This window comes from Macaca mulatta, chromosome 9 (genome assembly GCF_049350105.2).
Source record: "Macaca mulatta isolate MMU2019108-1 chromosome 9, T2T-MMU8v2.0, whole genome shotgun sequence".
Taxonomy (NCBI): Eukaryota; Metazoa; Chordata; class Mammalia; order Primates; family Cercopithecidae; genus Macaca; species Macaca mulatta.
The window spans coordinates 123083483-123103174 of record NC_133414.1 but is presented as its reverse complement, the minus strand read 5'-3'; the positions used below and the strand labels follow the sequence as shown (position 1 = coordinate 123103174).

Genomic DNA, 19692 nt, shown 5'->3' with positions numbered 1-19692 from the left:
CCGGCGTGGGCCCGTCACTCGCTAGGCAAGAAAAATGGGCGGAGCCGGGGCAAGCGAAGCTGCCCAATCAGAGAAGGGCAGTGGCGCCTGCTTCTCTCTCTCCGCCCTTTTCCTTTCCTCAGTTCCTCTACGCCGTCTCCCGCCCACTGGGCGCCGCTGGCTAGCCGGGCTACAGAGTAAGCCTCCTGCAGGGTAGAGTGACAACTCTCCGATCGGAAGTTACTGTTGAAGCTAAGGCGGCCATAACTGATAATGGCAACAGGAGTTTCCTGGCTTCCTGTTTCCAGGGTGACGTAGATTTTTTTCCTTCGCCAGTCTCACCGTTACCCGGGGCAACAGCTGAGCAGTCTGGGAAGGGATGCATCTGTAAGTAAGCCCAAAGAGGTACCGTGGGTGACCAGACATCCCATGTTAGACAAGTTAATTCATACTCTGGACTACACGTCCAGTTTCCCGGCCCTTATTTTACTGAGACATCTGGTCACATACGTAGATGGACTATAGTTTAGGGCTCCGAAAATCCCTCTCCTGCCCGGAAGTTGCATTTGGCACTTCCGAATAGGGTCATGGCGGAAGGGGGTAAGGGGGTAAATAGCCTCGCCGCCCGTGCCCTAGGGAATGCCCATTCTTGACCTCAGTTGCAAAGTGAGGTGAGTCCCTGGGCCCCAACAAGTGGGCCGGACCCGAGCCGGACGGTCCCTGTGGGACGGAGCGCTGAAATGGAGAGCGGGGCTCAGGGCCCCTTCCGTTAGAAGCTGCTTTTCTTTCCGGGCTGGCCTAGCGGCGGCCCGCCCTCCCTCCGCCCCCCTGAGGCTCCCTGTGGGGTGAGGCAGCGCTACAGGCCGCCCTAGCCCAGCCAGAGCCAGGCTGGCTGGGAGGGCCCCAGCGGGGAATGGGCGCGGACCTCGGGCGGAGCTCCTAACTCCGGCAAAATGGAGCTCCTGACCACGCCTCCGCAAGTTCCTATTAAGTACTTTCACTCTCTGGCCTTTAGAGGGAAGAGAATTCGGGAACTTGAGAAAATAATTTTCCACCTTCAGCTATAAAAGAAAAAGATGAGCCCCTACAATCAGGGCAAGACCTCTGTCTTTTTCCCCTGCCACCTGCCTTCTCATTCTGAGTTTTCCCCCCTTTCCGCGTTTGTCCTTTGTAAGCTTTGACTGCGGTTCTTGTGGTGGGATATACTATCCTAATCCTGCAGGTCTACAGATTCTTAACGTGTTGAATATTTTTGAAAATACTGTATTGCTTTAATATGGCCCTTTACAAAGTTATCATACATTATCTTGTAGTTTCTTCTGTATGCTTGAGTCAAGAACTCTCAGTCATCTTGGTAATACCGGGTTGGATGCTTAAAGCTGCAGCAAAAAGACCAGAACTTTCAGGTAAAATTGAAAATTGTTAATATCCAGCCAGTCAACAAAACCTACCTTCTCGACTTAATTTCTACTTCCCTGGTACTTACACGCCAGCCAAAATGAACTACTCTTGTTTCTTGGCGGTTAATTACTGAAATCTGTTGTAGCACTCACCTTTTGTGATTCTGTCTGATTCTGTTATTCGCGGAGATGTGTTTCCAGATTCTCCCCAGCAGAAAGTAATTCCTCTGAGTTTAGCATTTTTTGCACGTCTTTTATGACAATCAGTATGTTATATATATATAATAGCCGCTTATGTTTTTAACTTCACTACCATGTCTGCACCTAAATAGAATGGTTTGTATCAGATTCGTCTTCCTGTCATTTTCACCCTGCACATGATATTATTTTGGTAAATACTTACTGAAAGTTTGAATATCTCGGGTGTCTCTTGGATGCCCAAGACAGTTCCAGCCAAGTTTTAGAGATCTTCAATTTATCAGAAATTCAACTGAGCGCCTGCTACTCAGCCTTTTTTGACGTTTCCCCTGTGAAGTCTTTCTGACATGATTTTTTTCCCCAATGTTTTATTATGAAAGTGTTCATATATTTAAAAGCTGAAAGAATTAAATAATTTAATGAATATTCATATACCCGTCATCTAGATGCAGCAGTTAACATTTTGCCATATTTTTTTCATTCCTCCTCATTTTTTCATTGTTGTAAAAAGTTGCAGACACTTATTGTTAGGCAGACACCCTTAAGACTTTGAGCATGAATTTCCTGAGAATTTTGAAGTTCTCTAGCAAAACACAATATCATTATTACAGCTGTTTTGTAATGTTTAAAATCTAGCCCAAGTGCTAATTTTCCTAATTTACCCAGGAATATCCTTTATACCTTCTCCTTCCCATTCTTGCAAAAAAAAGAAATCAGGATCCAGTCAAAATTTTTCTTCAGCTTTAATGTAGTGGAGTTCCCCCATCTTTTTCCCCCTGTGACATTGGCATTTTGAAGAGTTCAAGCCAGGAGTCTTTTTGGAAATGGGCCCCCCTTTTTTCTTCTTGTAAACCAGAAATTAGTCTAGAGGCTTAAGTTGAACATTTTTTTTTTTTTGCAAGGATATGTCACAGTGTTCATACTTTTCCAGTCATGACTAAGCCTTCTCAAACGCCAAGTATACGCACCTTTTCCATGATTTGCTGGTTAAATCCATCTCACTTCTCAGCATGCTTACCCCTCTCCGGTGTCCTACAAAGAGGAGGGTAGCATTTAATCATGTGTGTATAGAGTATGTGTTAGTGCCTTGGGTTGGCAACATAGACTGACTACCTTTAATAAAGTGTTGCTGCTACTTTGCCTATTCTTGGAACTGATGCAATGTATTTCTGCAGTAAAGTGTACTGATGTCAGCATAGTTTATGAGTTTCAACTCCTGGCACCCTGCAGACATTGTTGGAAGATGTGTGGGCCCTGCTATTCAAATACAGATGAATCTTGATGTTATCAAAGCAAATACCAAGGCAACTGTTGGCCATCTGGTCACATTCCAATTTAGGCATTGTTATTTTTCTCACTGAAATTCTCATGCAAGTCTTAATTGGTCCTGGTGTTTTTGTGATAGCTTTTTGGTAGCATTAAGCAGAGCCTATTAAAAATTACAAAATCAAGATTATACTTAGTACATTAGATACATCCTCTGTCTAATGGATAGATAAGTGTTTGTGGAATTTACTTCATAATCACAAAAGGAAAATTCTCAAGACTGCCAACCTCATATACTCCTAGCCTAGACTTATATTTGATTATGAAAGATAAGTGAAAGGAAAAAACTGCACATAAGGGAGCAGAAGAAAATGCTCTGGGAGGACAGAATCTCTTAGATTGGTATAGAATGTTTTTAGCCATCATATTGAAAATTACGTAATGCGTTCCATTAGTTGCTTCCTTTGGGTAGAAGGGAATTTGCTTGTGTGGGAATACTCCAGATTTAAGTGAGGCAAAATAATATACCAATTAAGATCACAGGTTTTAGCATCAGACCTGGGTTTCAGGAATAAGACTATTCAATAACTGGATGACCTTGGACAGTCTACTCACTCTATTATCTATTAAACGGTGCCTTGCCAGGTGTGGCTCACACCTATAATCCCAGCACTTTGGGATGCTGAGGCAGGTGTATCACTTGAAGCCTGGAGTTTGAGACCAGCCTGGCCAACATGGCAAAACCCTGTCTCTACTAAAAATGCAGAAATTGGCCGGGTTTGGTCTCACACACCTGTAGTCCCAGCTACTCAAGAGGCTGAGGCATCAGAAACGCTTGAGCTTGGGAGGCAGAGGTTGCAGCGAGCCAAGATCACGGCACTGCACTCCAGCCTGGGCAACAGAGCAAGACCCTGTCTCGAAAAAGAAAAAAATAAGTAACATTTTTAAAAAAGAGCCTTAAAACCGTTAGGGATTGTTGTACAGAATTAATTCAAATATATATAAAGTGCTTTACCTCAGTTTATATAGCACATGGAGTGCAGTCAGTGTATGGTAGTTAATAACTTCTAAAGCAGTCCAGTTAGGGGACGTATTGAATTCGGGCACATATTGACATTGACTATTTAGTGAGTGAAGGAATGCATCAATGGCAGTAGTTCTCTTAAGTTTAATGTGGGGGACTTGATTAAAAGTTAGGGTCCAGCTGCCGTGGATTATGCCTGTACTCCTAACAATTTGGGAAGCTCAGGTGGGCAGATCACTTGAGCCCAGGAGTTTGAGACCACCCTGTCTCAAAAAATACAAAATATTAGCCGGGCAGGGTGGCATGTGCCTGTAGTCACAGCTACTTGGGAGGCTGAGGCTGGAGGATCACTTGAGCCCAGAAGGTCAAGGCTGTGGTGAGCCATGATCACATGACTGCACTCTAACCTGAGCAACAGAGTGAGATCCTGTCTAAAAAAAAAAGAAAGAAAAAGTATTCTGATTCAGCAATTCTGATTTCTGGAGAGCTCCAGAAAAATCTGTATTTTTAATAATTGTACAGGGAGTTTTGATGCAGATGATTTGGGGACTGGGCTTTGAGAAGCACTCTGTAGAGTATCAAACAACTTTTCTCTTTCCTTGCACACTGTTGAAATAGCTAACTAAATATCTCAGGTGTGAGCAAATACTTTTTTAAAAGGTTAATAGCTGGCCAGGCGCGGTGGCTCAAGCCTGTAATCCCAGCACTTTGGGAGGCTGAGACGGGTGGATCACGAGGTCAGGAGATCGAGACCATCCTGGCTAACACGGCGAAACCCCGTCTCTACTAAAAACACAAAAAATTAGCCGGGCGAGGTGGCGGCGCCTGTGGTCCCAGCTACTCGGGAGGCTGAAGCAGGAGAATGGCGGGAACCCGGGAGGCGGAGCTTGCAGTGAGCTGAGATCTGGCCACTGCACTCCAGCCTGGGTGACAGAGCGAGACTCCGTCTCAAAAAAAAAAAAAAGGTTAATAGCTAACATTTTTAGGACCACTGTCTAGTATTGAATTTTGAAATAGGAAGGGTTATTAGAAAAAGACATTTTACGTGAGTAGGATGTATCATTACTAACTTAATAGTAGTGTCTGCTACTGGATTTTCCCAGAGCCAGTGGCATCATCCAAGTTCACCCAAGAAGAATTCCCGTTCTTAGGCCTAGGCACATTTCAGAAGCTAGACACCACACATTTTATTCACATGAGCTTGAATTAATTAGCTAAATCGAACATGTTGGAACATTTTTCTACCAGCAGATGCCAGATAGCAAAACAGTAGAATCTACTGTAGTCTCCAGTATATGACATATGATGTTACTTGGCATCTCCAGATAAACGTTATCAATCCAAATTAAGCATTCTGCTAGCATGTGGGCAGTTGCTTGAGTGAGTATTACTACTTTATGTTTGCTGAAAAATGCATTCTTTCTAGGCTTCCCTTTTCACCTTTTTCTTATATTTACATTCAGAAATCTAGTATGTTTTTGAAAATTCACCTATCAGTTAACCACAAGTCTTGGATAAGACAAAAGATAAAAATTTTGTTATTCTACCATTGTCACCACCCCCACTCAGAACCCCCACAGTAGGCAGGTTGAATTTACTTTAAGGAACCCAACTTAATAAATATTCACAGAAGAAAAATATTCTTTACATAAAGTATCCTTTACAGTCCATGGCCATGATTGCTCCTGACTACTCCTTCAGTTCCCAGAGATTGTATTTTTGTATCTCAATGCCCATTAATAAAATTAGCTTGGCATATGTTCACAGTGGCTCTGTGTTTTACTGTAGTTGCAAAGTCAAATGCGTACAATGGATGGGCAAGTAGTAAGAGGAAACAATAGGCAGTAGGAAGGACTGGAGAATTCCAGAGCATGTGCTTACCTAAGTGAAGCATCACTTCCCAGCCCTAGCCAAATTTTGCCATATTGAAATGTAGGCTTGATGTTGCCAGATTTGTCAAGTGGAGCTAAAATTTGGATTTTTCGTGAAATTTCCTGATTTTTAAACATCGGCTCAAATACTTTTTAAATACCTGTAAACCAACAAAATATTTAAGTGGATAGCATCCAGGGTTACCAGTTTATGACATGTATGTTTCTTAACATGAAAACATAAGTGGTGCTTTTGTTGAGAATCTCAAAATGCTTTAGAAATTTTTTCTTTTTGCCATATGTCAACTGCATTTACTTCTATAGGTTAGGCAACAAGTCACTGTCATCTCCATCAAAAATTCAAGATAGATTATTTTATACAACAAGCCTCTGTTCCCTTGATTATAATTTTAAAGGTTTTAACCTTTGCTGCCCTTTTGAAAGTTTGTTCATATTTTCTCAACTTTGAGTTCTATTATGAAATAGGTTTGCTTTATTATCATACTTTTTAAAACATTTAAGAACACGATTTGGCAGCACATAGTGCTTCAAAAGTAAGTGAAACAGGTTTTTAAAGAAAAGCACCTCTAAATAGATCATGCTGTCTTATACCATGATATTTATGAAGATTCAAAGATTTTTAGAGACAGAAGATACCGTATGGTAATCTAGAACAAGCCCTTTATTATAGCAATATGAAAATTAGTCCTGGAATAATAAATGTCATACTGTATTTCTAAGGACTTTTACATCCACTTATCACTTGAACCTTACAACCCAGGACAGATAATAAACATATTTTGTATGAGAAAATCAAACCTCTAGTTAGCTAAGAAATGTATTCAAGGTCACACAGCTAGTTAGCAGCTATGACCAGAGTACAACCATGTACCCCATTCAAAGTATAAATGTGAAATAGAGTACAACTAGTTAGCACCAGAGAGCAACCCTGTACTTCATTTAAAATATAAAGGTGAAATCGATTGATTAGAAAAAAAATGACAGACTCTAGTATAAGCTTCTGTTTTATTTAAGTCACACATTGGATTTTACTGTCATAGTATTTAAAACACATGGAATCCTAGGATATGCTCAAGCATTCTATTTCTAACTTTAAAACTGGGGTCTTGTACAATAAGCATAAGCTGATAAGTTTAGATACATTAATACAGGGAAAAAGGAATTACAATGAAGATGTAGTGACAAGTGAGAAGTAGTAGGCATATATTATGGAGAATAAACACATAGACGCATGGAATGGCTCCTTGGGGCTCCCAGCAAAGATCAAATACTAGATTAAGGAGATTTAGTGTGGGGAGGACAGGTTTAAAAACATCCAAATCCCATCCTGAACATTTTTAGAAACCAAGACTTGACTTTGGCATCCACAATATGTTTTCATTTTGATGTTTCTGATCCATATGTACACGTTGTGAGTAATCAGGAATTGGAGTTTGAATTTTAGAATTTAGTCTCCTTCTCTGTCTGTCCCCTGTGTGGCCACAGCTTACATTTTCCAGATGGCTAGATGAAGATAGGTGCAGTGTAAAGCTAATTGCCCTCTTCAGCTATTCAACCCAGGATCAGTATCTTCTCATATGAGCTGTGATATAAGCTGTCATATAATTTGTGATATGATGAAGATAATTTAAAAATGCAAAATTTGTAAGCTTTTAAAGTGTTGTATATTTCTAATTAAGCTTGGGATTTGAAAGTTTCAGTGACATAGTGTTTAAATAATATATAATGCTGTAAACAAAATCTAGAGTCAAAAACCAGTTTTTTTTCCTAAGAGATTTACTTCAGAAAGCATCAAACATGACAACTGGAATGCTAAATCCTCAAATTAAGAAGACAAAAAAAAAAAGAAAAGCTACATGTTGGTTAGAGCCATATATTGGTCTGACTGTGGCACAGCTCCCCTAAACTAAGGAGGAAGAAGTGTGCTTTAGTCAATATGCTGCACTTACTTTTTCATCTACCTCATTCCTGAGATTTACTGTTTGCCTCATATTTTATTTTCACCGTCCTTTGTAAGGGTTATTAGTGTCTTCAAAATTTCCCATTTCAGTAGAAATTTAAGATTGTATGTTACTTCAGCCTTTATTGGCTTCTGCACACCATAGTCTACGATTATCTCTCCACCGTCTTCTTAAATGTTGATATTCCTTCAGTGAAGCACCATACTAAACCTGCAGGGGACCTCCCTGTCAGTCCTACAGATGCAGCATAGAGAAAACTGAAAAGAGACCTTGCCTTTGAGTAAGGCAGACCCGAGTTCAAATCCCATTTCTTCACTTGTCAACTATATGATGTTGGACAAGATAACTTTTCTTAAACCTTGTTTTAGTCTGTTAAATTTCATCATATATATGTGTACCCAATATATAATTTTACCCATGTGCCCATTCACCTCCCGCTGCAGTTGGGAGATGCAGTGGGAAGTGGATGGGCACATGGGTAATTCGATTATAAAATCACCCGTTATGGTGATAAAAGTTATTTTCAAAATTACTGCAGAAAATTCCTTAAAAATATCTACTTAGTTGAAATACATGCGTGACTTCATACTAAACACTGTGTTGCTATTGTTATTCTTAAGCAAACTAAAATTTAAGAGCCACTAAGCTAACTAAAGAAAAGAAGCTAAGGTAAATGTCTTGACATTTAAACGATTCTGCCTTTCATGTAACTCTTAAGAGTATAGGTATTGAGAGAAGAGGTGGAGAATTCTAAAATATTTTTGCTTGCCCATAGGGTTTTCATCATGCTTTTTTAGTAACAAGCCTCTATAACTAATACATGTTGATAAGCTTATTTTTTCTGAAAATGTAATTTTATGCCAACATTATAATGGTACAGTATGGTAAGAATTGCTGACATTCATTGAGCTCTCATGCAGGGTTTGGTCTGATGGCTTTATATGAATTATATCTTTAATGCACCAGCCATCTCAAGTTGATGCCATTGTAAGCTTTATCTTGCAGTTGAAACAAAGGCTTAGAAAATCAAGTAATTTGTTTAAGCGACTAATCTGACTTCAGCTGCTTCTTTCAACCACCATATTATACTCTTGTCTCTTTTTACCATCACCCCACCACTCACCATCTTGCCATATCTTTCTTGAATGATTATATCCACCTCTGTAGCTTGCACTACTGTACAGTTGACTCTGGGCCTCCAGTCCTTTTTACCTTCCTCTTGGACTTCCACACTCTGTGAATCTAAACCGAACTCATGGTCTTTACTCTTCCTTCTTAACCTTCTCCTCTGTGTTTCCAATATTAATTAATACGGGTATATCCACAATCATGTTAGCTCACTTTAGTCGTCCGTGGTCATTTCATTATCACCCACTGGCGGTGGGGGGTGGGAAGGTGGAGGATGTTTGAATCTCAACTTCTTGTACCCTTAATTACCTCTTATATCTTCTCCTCTTAGTGTCTGTTATCACTGCTTTAATTCATACTTTCATCATCTTACTTAAACAATTACAGCTTCCTTACTAATCTTTCCTCTAGTGTCTCTTCTCATTTTTCCTTCATTTTGTCTAGAATATGTGTTTCCAAAACATGAATCATGTCACATAACTGCTTAGAACCATCCAATTAGCTCCCTTCTGACTATAGGATACAAAGTCCAAATTCAGCATTGCAGACTGAGTGTGAACTGGCCTCTACCTGGTCACTCCCACCACAATACCTGTTGCACACGGTACATGCACTGCACTCTAGCCATGTCCCCCAACAGAACACTTATTTTTTTAATGCTTCTTCATTTGAACATATTGTTCACTTTGTCTACAACATCTACCCTTTGCTATACATCTCCTTCTCTGCCTAGTAAACCCCCATTCAACTTTCTGGGACTAGCTCCAATGTCATGTTTAATGATTCTTTTTCAGAGACCACCCATTGTCCCCTATCCTTGGCCAAGTTTTTAGTAGTTTTCATTTCTTAAGGCACAATAGGCATGCTTTTATTAAAGTACATTGTATTCAATTATAATTACTTATTTACGTGTGTCTCATTCCCTACCTCACCTCCACCAAAGAAAGGAACTGGTTCTTACCTACTCTGTCTCCCTCACTTAGCTACGGCTGGTACATTATAGACATTTAGTATGTTTGTTGAAAGAAAAAATCTGTTCGTATAGGCACTTTATCATTCCAAATTCTTTTCACGTTACATTTGTTAGTTTTCTACTCTGAAAGAGTAATGCTTTTGTTGTCACCTAAAACAATGACATTCTCATGTTTATCACTCTAGTCTTTACTGTCCAGTGTTTATTTCCAAATAGAATACAAGGTACAGCATTAATTTGACCTATCAACTCATAATTTCTGTCCACTGTAGAGATTTATACTTTCTTGAACAAAGAACTAGGAGCTAGGCTCTTTTCCCAAATATGTAATAGGTATGCAGGGAAGATCTTCGTGAAGGATTCTGTCTTTCTCTAAGACTTTCATTTGTAGGTCTCCTGCAAGTCTACAACATTTAAGTTCAAGAGATGACGTAAGAGCCAACCTTTTCTGGCCGGGCACAGTGGCTCATGCCTTTAATCCCAGCACTTTGGGAGGCTGAGGTGGGTGGATCATGAGGTCAGGAGATCGAGACCAGCCTGGCCAACGTGGTGAAGCACCGTCTCTACTAAAAATACAAAAATTAGCTGGGTGTAGTGGCGCATGCCTGTAATCCCAGCTACTCGGGAGGCTGAGGCTGGAGAATCACTTGAACCCAGGAGGTGGGGATTGCAGTGAGCCGAGATTGCACGACTGCACTCCAACCTGGTGCCAGAGCAAGACTCTGTCTCAAAAAAAAAAAAAGGCCAACCTTTTCATAACAAAATTATGTAAATCTTAGTCTTTACAGTTTGAAGGGTCCTGCTGTTGATTGCTTTTGTTTCTATGAAGATACTTGCCTAATGGAAAATCTATTGAGGGTATCATTGTTTTGCTGGCTTGAGTTAACCACCACCCTATCATGGCTTTTACTTAAATCACTGCTTCATATACTTCCCTTTGCCTATTGGACACTTGTTCTGAAAAGTCTCATAAGCATATCTGAGTCATTAGATTCCAAAGTTGAACTCTTGTCTTTCCCTAGCTTTATGATTTCACAGTGTAGCTAGTTGCTCAATTGAAGCACCCATTTTTCACCTGCACCTAAACTATTTGAAATACCCCTGTAATTGTCCTCCTGAATACATTTAAATCTGTTCAGGTCATTCTCATTCTTAAAATATTTCAGTGGTTCTCCTTATTTCCTTCAAAATCAATTTGACTGCAGTTTGGTTTGGGTTTGTTTCCAGACAGGTTGCTCGTAACTTTTTTTTTTTTTATAGCATTCCTTGCCTCTCCCATAATGCACCATGTGCTTTGTGTTGCCCATCTTCATGCCTCTCCACAAACTGTTGTTACCTGCACCTAAAGTTCCTCCCCCACCATTTGTACCTGACACAGTTTCTCCCTATTCTGTGTTCCCATGGCATTTTTACAAATACTTCTAAGTATAGAACTTATATTGCATTATGCTTCTTCGCTTATGTGCCTATTTCTTCTCCCTCCACCCCCATCCTTCAGGATCCTCAAGCCTAGAGACTGTGCCTTAGTAAGTCTGACGCTGAATTAAAATTTCAATATAAGACGACTTGCCATTTGAATACTTCAATTTTGTTCTTAACCTTTTCTCAGTAATGGATGTTCATGTAATAGAAAGTAGAAATAAGGCCCATAAATAACCATTAGTTAGCATTTTGGCACAAAATATTGTACTTGTGTCACTAGAAACCCCCATATCAGAATATCCTTGTGATAGGAGAAAAAGATGTCATTTTTGCCAACTCTACAAGTCTTTTGCAAGATTTTATCTTTTCATATTTAAATAATTCCTTTTTAAAAAAACAGCTTTGTCCAGGATGGTCTAAACTTTTCACTTAACAGAGAAAAAAGTCATTCTTCACTTGATTTTAATAAATGTTACATTCAAAAGAAATACAGTTTTTACTAATTTCAAAATTAGTTATTTGTAAATACTGGTATTTTCCTTAAATGTGCGTATTACTACATATGCCATATTGAAAGCGACATTGCCCTAGGAATACAAAGTGTGTTCTAGGCAATACTGGTCCCATAATTGCACTTTTAAAGAATTCCAGAATCACATAACTTTAGGAAACAATATATACTCAATTCTCCTGTTTGAAATGTATCACATACGTTAGCATATTAAAGTTTCTAAAGAGTCCTGCTGTTAAAAAGAAAGTTTAACTTTTTTCCTTCCCAGGGCTTCTCAAATTTAATACTATGGAATCTTCTCAGAAAGTCCATAAACATCTCAAAGAACAACGTGGTTATTGTATTGATCATCAGTCTATATACCAGGATATGCATATCCCTCAAGATGCCTGAAGACAATCGGAGGGGTATACAAGCAAGCGAGGTTAAGAACAATCAATTTTCAGATCCTAAACTTTTATATGTGATGTCTGCTGATAATGCATTCCCTGAGAAAATGGACCTGTGGATAAACCATCATGCTTCATCTCATTTCCTGTCTCCCCTTTCACCATTTTTCTTTTTTTTTTTTTTTTTTTGTCTTGAGACAAGCTCTTACTCTCACCTAAGCTAGAATGCAGTGGCGTGATCATATCTCAGTGCAATCTAAAACTCGGGCTCAAGCAGTACCCTCACCTCAGCCTCCCAAGTAGCTGAGACTAACAGGCACACTCCATCATGCCCGGCTAACTTTTTTTTAAATTTTTTGTAGAGATGAGGTCTTGCTTTGTTGTCCAGGCTGGTCTTGAACTCCTGGGCTTAAGCAATCCTCCCACTTTGGCCTTCCAAAGTGCTGGGATTCCAGATGCGAGCCACCATACCAGTCCCACAATTATTTTTCTAAGAATGTATGAAGGAAAGGCATCTCTCTAGCCTGGTAGAATCTTACTATGACAAAATGCTCAAGGGAATAAACATCTCTTAGGAGCTAAACACAGAGACAAGGAAACATTGGTAACTCTAGTAAGAAAGACTAAGGGCTTTGCTAATTATTAAGTAGTGCTTTTGCAAGTCAAGAGACTGTTCTCAGCTTTCAGCAATACTGAAGGAATACCTAATTGAGTAGTCTGCTAGTCATTTAAAATTATTTCTTGATGATAGGTCACTACATGATTGTTAGCATATAACTTAGGTTCAAAGATTGAAAAAAATTTTCCCATTCTCATCTCAGTGTTTACATCTACAAAAATGAAGAATAGGGCCGGGCACGGTGGCTCACACCTGTAATCCCAGCACTTTGGGAGGTCAAGGGAGGGCGGATCACTTGAGGTCAGAAGTTCGAGACCAGCCTGGCCAACATGATGAAACCCCATCTCTACTGAAAATACAAAAATTAGCCGGGTATGGTGGCACGCACCTGTAATCCCAACTACTCAAGAGTCTGAAGCAGGAGAATCACTTGAACCAAGGTGGCAGAGGTTGCAGTGAGCTGAGATCTTGCCACCGCACCCCAGCCTGGGCAACAGAGCAAGATTCCATCTCAAAAAAAAAAAAAAGAACAACAACAGAATTGTAGCAATAAGTAAATTTTCAGCCATGTATATACATGAACTAATTGAGAAAATAAAGCTATGTTCTTATTAACATACATGGCCAATAACTTTATTTTTATGTTCAACAATTGCTTTATCAATGTGTAATGCATTTTGACCAATTTCGTACCAATTGTAATAACTGAATCCAAAATATTTTGAAGTTTATAAACATTTTTGTAGCAAAGAAGTATGATAGGATGATCATTAAAATATCAGGCATGAGGCCAGGCGCAGTGGCTCACACCTGTAATCCCAGCACTTCGGGAGGCCGTGGCAGGTGGATCACAAGGTCAGGAGATCAAGACCATCCTGGCTAACACGGTGAAACCCCGCCTCTACTAGAAATACAAAAAACAAATTAGCCGGGCGTGGTGATGGGTACCTGTAGTCCCAGCTACTCGGGAGGCTGAGGCAGGAGAATGGCGTGAACCCGGAAGGCAGAGCCTGCAGTGAGCCGAGATCGCGCCACCGCACTCCAGCCTGGGCAACAGAGCGAGACTCCATCTCAAAAAAAAAAAAAAAGGCATGAAAATATGTTGCACTAGAATAAAGTGGGTTGGAAATAGAGGTCCAGGAAGAAAAAAAGATGATATAAAACTTCTAACTTAAAAATTAGCTTCTTTTTATTAATGGATGATGGTAGCTATCAAATTGCTGTTACGTTTAGATTATATTGGATGTTTTTAAAAGACTGAGGTAACAGTTATTTTTAATATGCTGGAAATTATATCCTTTATAATTTAAATTTATGATAATAAATTTAAGTATCAGTGTATGAAGTGATGCCTAGTTTTCCCAAATCTCTTTGGGAGTATGCAAGTAGAAAATTTGAAGACCACTGATAATATATTCTCCAGGTTCAGAAGGAAGCTTCAGTGATCTAGTCTGGTCTCACACCCATTATTTAGTTTGGTTATCCAGCTAAATCACACCAGGGATTTTTTTTTTTTTTTTTTTTTTTTTTTTTTTTGAGACGGAGTCTCACTCTGTTGCCCAGGCTGGAGTGCAGGGGCGCAATCTCGGCTCACTGCAAGCTCCACCTCCCGGGTTCACGCCATTCTCCTGCCTCAGCCTCCCGAGTAGCTGGGACTACAGGTACCCGCCACCACACCCGGCAAATTTTTTGTATTTTTGGTAGAGACAGGGTTTCACCATGTTAGCCAGGATGGTCTCGATCTCCTGACCTCATGATCCGCCTGCCTCGGCCTCCCAAAGTGCTGGGATTACAGGTGTGAGCCACCGCGCCCAGCCCCCGCACCAGGGATTTTTAACTTGCCAAATGTGTATGATTGATTTGAAGGCAATAATCCATCCTAGACATGCCTTTTAACTCTCACTCCTACAGCAGAGTAAAATATTTCATAACAAAGATTTGGTTTTCCTTCAAGTTTTTCAGCATTAATTTTAGACATCCAGCCCAAATAGCTACAACAGGTTTGCATACCTTATCATGATTTTGGAATGCACTGTTCATCAAAACTATTATCTCTGGGAGAAATTACAAACTTTAGAATCTACGTAAGTAAAGGAAGCAGCAGATTATTTTCCATTTACCTAGACCAAGGCCTTCAAAAAATGATGAATTGACACTGTATTCTGTGAGCATTGTAAGTTTGGTTCTATTAATGTAAGAAAAATTTCATTTTCTGTAATTTAATGTTTTCTCTTAAAATATGCCTTGACAATCTGCATCATTTTTTAATTTGGCATAGTATTCCGTTCTATGGATGTTCCATGATTTATTTAACCTTTGATCTGCTGGTGAACATTTAGTTAGCTTTATCTATTGCTGAACATTTTGCTATTCAACACGATGCTTTAATGAACATTCTTTTTTACATTTGTGTTGTTTCTTTACAGCCAATTACCATGTCAAAGAAAATATGCATATTTAGTTTTAGTAGATACAGTACTGCAAAATCCCTCTAAAAAAGCTTAATAGTGCTAATTTCCCTATACCGTCCCTACCTGTGGATACTATCAGACTTTTAACTTTTTGCTGTTTAAAAAGACATTACACATGCACTCATACACACAAAAGCAGTCTTTGTTTAAATGTCACCTTCTTAATGAGGTCATCATAATTTTCCTCTTAAAATTGAACCACCACCCCCCTCAGCATTCCTTAATCCCCTTTACACTATTTTCTGTAGACCTTCTGGAATGCTGTTGTTTCTCTCTTCTTACTCTAGACTGTAGGCTCCAAAAAGGCAAAGTTTTGAGTTTTTGTCCTGTTCATTATGAACAATGCTTGGCATATGATTTAAAAAACTCGCATATTTATTGAATTAAATGGCCATGGCAGTTGTAGAATACACGTCAATTTCAGCCATAGCTGTTATGTTTCTCCTTTGGCCCATCTGTCCCTGGTTTAAATACATCTCACCTGACAAGAAAGTTCTCTTAAAAGTAGCCACAACTGCTTAGAGTGCATTACTCTAAGCAAATCACCCATGTCTGGCTATTAGCAGGCCGTGTGGGAGAAGGAAATACTGTCTGTATAGCAACATGTAGTCAACAATAGGCTGCATATACAACAGTGGTTCTATAAGATTATAATGAAGCTGAAAAATTCCTGTTGCCTAATGATGTCATACCCGTTGTAATGCTCATGATATTATGGCAGAACACTTTACTTTTTCTATGTTGATACACAAATACCATTGTGTTACAGTTGCCTACTGTATTCAGTACAGTAACATGTACACATTTATAGCCTAGGCCCAGTAGACTGTACCATATAGCCTAGATTTATGTTAGGCTATACCATCTAGATTTGTGTAAGTACACTCTTAGGATGTTTGCACCATGACAGAACCACCTAATGATGCATTTCTCAGAACATATCCCATCATTAAGAAACACATGACTGTACTCCTTCCTACTCTGGACTCCCAGGGCAGTTGATTATCAAAGTAGAGCCCAGCCAGTGCTGGCCATCCAACCACCACCTTGCTTATTTTAGCCCTTCCCTTCCTGTTTCTTTCCTGCCAATGCCTAAGGGGGCCTAGAAACAAGAACCAACCCTATTAAAACAGACATTCTATCCAGGCAAGTGACTGGCACTGATCTGCCCCACACTAGGCACAACCCACTCCCTACCATCCCTTTGGCTCCACACCATTTACAGTAACAATGGCACCTTAGTCAAACAGAGAACTGAGGTTTGGTAGAGCACCAAGTTTCATTGTTTTTGTCAGGTCAGATTTTGGATGTGAAAAAGGTATCAGACTAAGAGAAAACAAAGGATAGTGACAATTCAGAGTAGCTGGAGTTGCTTACGCTATATAACAGCTAAGAGTTGTTCATCTACCACTTTAGGATTTTGGTGATACATATAAAACTCCTTAGCTCCTATGTATTTCCTTCACATTTATCAACATCTATAATGTCCTCCCTTTCAGTGGCATATCATGTCAGGTTTGCTTCAAATAAGGAAACATGATCATAATGAATATTTTCACTGTGATATATTTAATGGAGAGGCTAGGTGGTATTTTTGATACTTTAATTCAAGGCTAATCAGGGGGTCTGCAATGCTAGTAACCTTCATCCTAACCTGGAGGAAAAAAAAAAAAGGCAGTGATCACTAGGTACCACTGGCAGGCCTAAAAAGAAAAGAATATTGTAGGAGAAGCTGTGCAGGCTAAGGAAATTGTATATTTATTTACTTCACATTCCATTTAGTGATGAGTTGCTTTATTCTTGGTCCATTACTTATTTCATCATCTCTCCCAGCTAGAGCAGTATAGGGGTAAAGTTTGATGACAAAGTTCTGGAAAGCAGATAGAGGTTTTCAGGAACTTAGACGTTCCAGAATAAGAATCTGAGCAAGAAAGAGGAAGAGACTTGAATACAGAGTAGGAAGCTTTTATGAGGAATGTCAAAGTAGTGGAGCGGGAATAACAAAGACCAGAAGAAGCTTCACTTGATTATAATTAATTTGCAGTGGTTGGTAAAGGCAGGCACCAAGCCAGATTCACCACTTTATAAATAATAAATCTGCGGGGGTGATGTGAAAGATGCATGGTAAGGTTGCATCAGCAAGGTGAATCACTTGAGTAGGTGGGACCGTCTAGAAAAGCATCTGTGTTTGGAAAGGGATCATTCTACAGCTTAGTCCAGAACACCTTGAACACAGCATAGCAGAATCTTGGCTGTAATACTTGGAGCAAATGTCACTGGCAAAAATGGCATATATGCTGGGATGTTCATAAGAAATACTCATAGTTAAGTATTGCTGGTCCTTTCGCATATAGAATCTCAGTATTAGAGGAAAATAGTAAACTGAAACTCTACCTTATTTCTGTTCTTTACGAGCCAGTTTCACCTATTGTATTACTTCATTACCAATTGCAGCTGTGTAGCCAGTGAGCCATAGGATTCTTTTTGTTAGGCACAAAGTAGAAACCAGCTGTTGAGACAAGTAGGAATCTTATGTTAGCCTGCCAGTTCCTCCTTTTCCTACCTACCTGCCTCACCCCCCGTCTCAAATGGTGGTCATGTTTTTTGTCACTCACCATTCAGGGGAGATGCTATCAATGAACCATGCTGGCTACACACAAATGCCTTTTCCTCAGATGATATTAATCATCTTTGCCTTAAAAACTGAAGCTCTTCCAAGTTTTCACTATGAGAGAAAAAAAAATTGTAACACCTAGCCTTGTAGTTAACACCACAACTGAATAATGGAAGTTGACAAGATCTAAATGTTTATGCGAACTATCCCAAGGTCACAGGAAATTAATGGCAATATTATACAAGGTTAGGGTAGTTCACTTTCTATAGGAATTTGGATTTTACTTCTTAAACTACAACGGAAATGTCTCAGGCAATCTGCTTTGGGAATTTATTCTTGAATAATACTGATTTCTCATTGAAGGAAAAAATACTGTATCCAACAACTCAGATATGGCAGAATTGAAGTCAATGTTCCGGGAAGTTCTTCCAAAACAAGGTATGTACATCACAAATATTGAAGTCATTATTATAGGGACTAAACAAGTGATAGGCAGTGTCACATAGGAGGCTTAACAGCTAAACATCTATAGCTATTGTGTTCCGTATTATCCCATTTACTGTCTACTTGTACTATATGCTTTTTCATGATATCCAGTAAAAGGATAACAAATAAAACATTGTTTCTTATACCTAAAATTGCCAATTAGCTAATTAATTCCTAAAATTGCTAATTACAATATGAATTTTTTTTTTTAAAGAAACAGGTTCTCACTGTGTCACCCAGGCTTGGGTACAGTTGGCACAATCATAGCTCACTGCAGCCTTGAACTACTGGGCTCCTGCCCTAGCCTACTGATATGCTAGTACTAGCCAGGCATGTGCTACCATGCCTGGCTAATTTGTTTTTATTTTTGTAGAGATGGGATCTCAATGTGTTGCCTAGGCTGGTCTCAAACAATCCAACCCCTTTGGCATCCCAAAGTGCTGGGATTACAGGTATGAGCTACCATGCCCGGCTCAATATGAAACTTCAATGAAAGAAATAATGGAATTTACTGTAATGTTAAATAAGGTCTGAAAGTGGAAAAAGAGAAACCTAAAGCAACAGTAAGAAAAGCCAAAGGTTTAAACATTCAGTTATTTGAATATTTATGTTAAATATCATACTTTGCTATATTTTTTGCACTATGTATATATATTCTGCCAAATCTTATTTTAAAATTAAACTTCTGACACAAAAAGTTGTGTCTTATGGTAGCATAGCTTGGGTAGAAAGCTCAAAACTTGTCTTCCTCAGAAACACCCTAGTAGTAAGAAATGCTGCTTAGAGTGACAATGATCTTTCTGGTCCCACAGCAAAACTCAGTTTAGGTACAAGAGTTTTTCACTGACAACAGATTAATTTTTTAGACCTTCATTCTAGCTGCAAATCTAACTACCAAACAACTGGGTTATCTTTCTTGAATTAATTCTTATTTCTTCTTAAACTTAGGGCCATTGTTTGTGGAAGATATAACCACAATGGTGCTGTGTAAACCCAAACTTTTACCCTTAAAATCTCTGACTCTGGAAAAACTAGAGAAAATGCATCAAGCAGCACAGAATACAATTCACCAACAAGAAATGGCAGAAAAGGATCAACGGCAAATAACCCACTGAATAACTGAGCACTTTAGGGAACAACCTACATTATCTACTATTTAACAATAACTAGAAAATATGCTTCTGTGTGCTGAAAGTAGTATGTGTTAATATTATCAATAAAATTGAGAGTATTCATATAAATACAAAAATATCCAAGATTGATGAAATTTGTATTATGAATATAAACACACTGGTTTGTATTGAACATAAACAGTTGAACTATGAACCAAGTTTTATGGGGTTTAAGTCATGTTTTTAG

At 39.2% G+C, this 19692-nt stretch overlaps 1 protein-coding gene and 1 long non-coding RNA gene across 5 annotated transcripts; one reads left to right on the top strand and one right to left on the bottom strand.

Annotated features, from left to right (window-relative positions):
• The first annotated feature begins 306 nt into the window (after positions 1-306).
• On the top strand, positions 307-19663 carry BBIP1 (BBSome interacting protein 1). 4 transcript variants are annotated; one of them, XM_015148182.3, is made up of 4 exons: positions 307-650; positions 1293-1385; positions 18211-18285; positions 19282-19663. In XM_015148182.3, the coding sequence occupies exons 2-4, from the start codon at positions 1349-1351 to the stop codon at positions 19446-19448; spliced, it is 279 nt and encodes a 92-aa protein (XP_015003668.1). In that variant the 5' UTR covers positions 307-650; positions 1293-1348; the 3' UTR covers positions 19449-19663. The 4 variants fall into 4 exon arrangements, with proteins under 4 accessions (XP_015003668.1, XP_015003667.1, XP_015003669.1 ...); XM_015148181.3 differs by having other exon boundaries at positions 326-366; XM_015148183.3 differs by lacking the exon at positions 18211-18285 and having other exon boundaries at positions 326-366; positions 19282-19582.
• LOC107000272 (uncharacterized) lies at positions 1227-18572 on the bottom strand. Its single transcript, XR_013398412.1, has 5 exons — positions 17849-18572; positions 17628-17742; positions 2546-2609; positions 1783-1975; positions 1227-1703 (listed from the first exon to the last, which is right to left on the bottom strand). It is a non-coding gene; the product is annotated as an uncharacterized LOC107000272 (long non-coding RNA).
• Positions 19664-19692: the final 29 nt, after the last annotated feature.

Coding starts and splice junctions, on each gene's coding strand:
- BBIP1 (XM_015148182.3), top strand. CDS start 1,349: ATGCTTAAAGCTGCAGCAAAAAGACCAGAACTTTCAG. Junction 1,386..18,210: donor AAAAAGACCAGAACTTTCAG/GTAAAATTGAAA, acceptor TTCTCATTGAAG/GAAAAAATACTGTATCCAAC. Junction 18,286..19,281: donor GGAAGTTCTTCCAAAACAAG/GTATGTACATCA, acceptor TCTTAAACTTAG/GGCCATTGTTTGTGGAAGAT.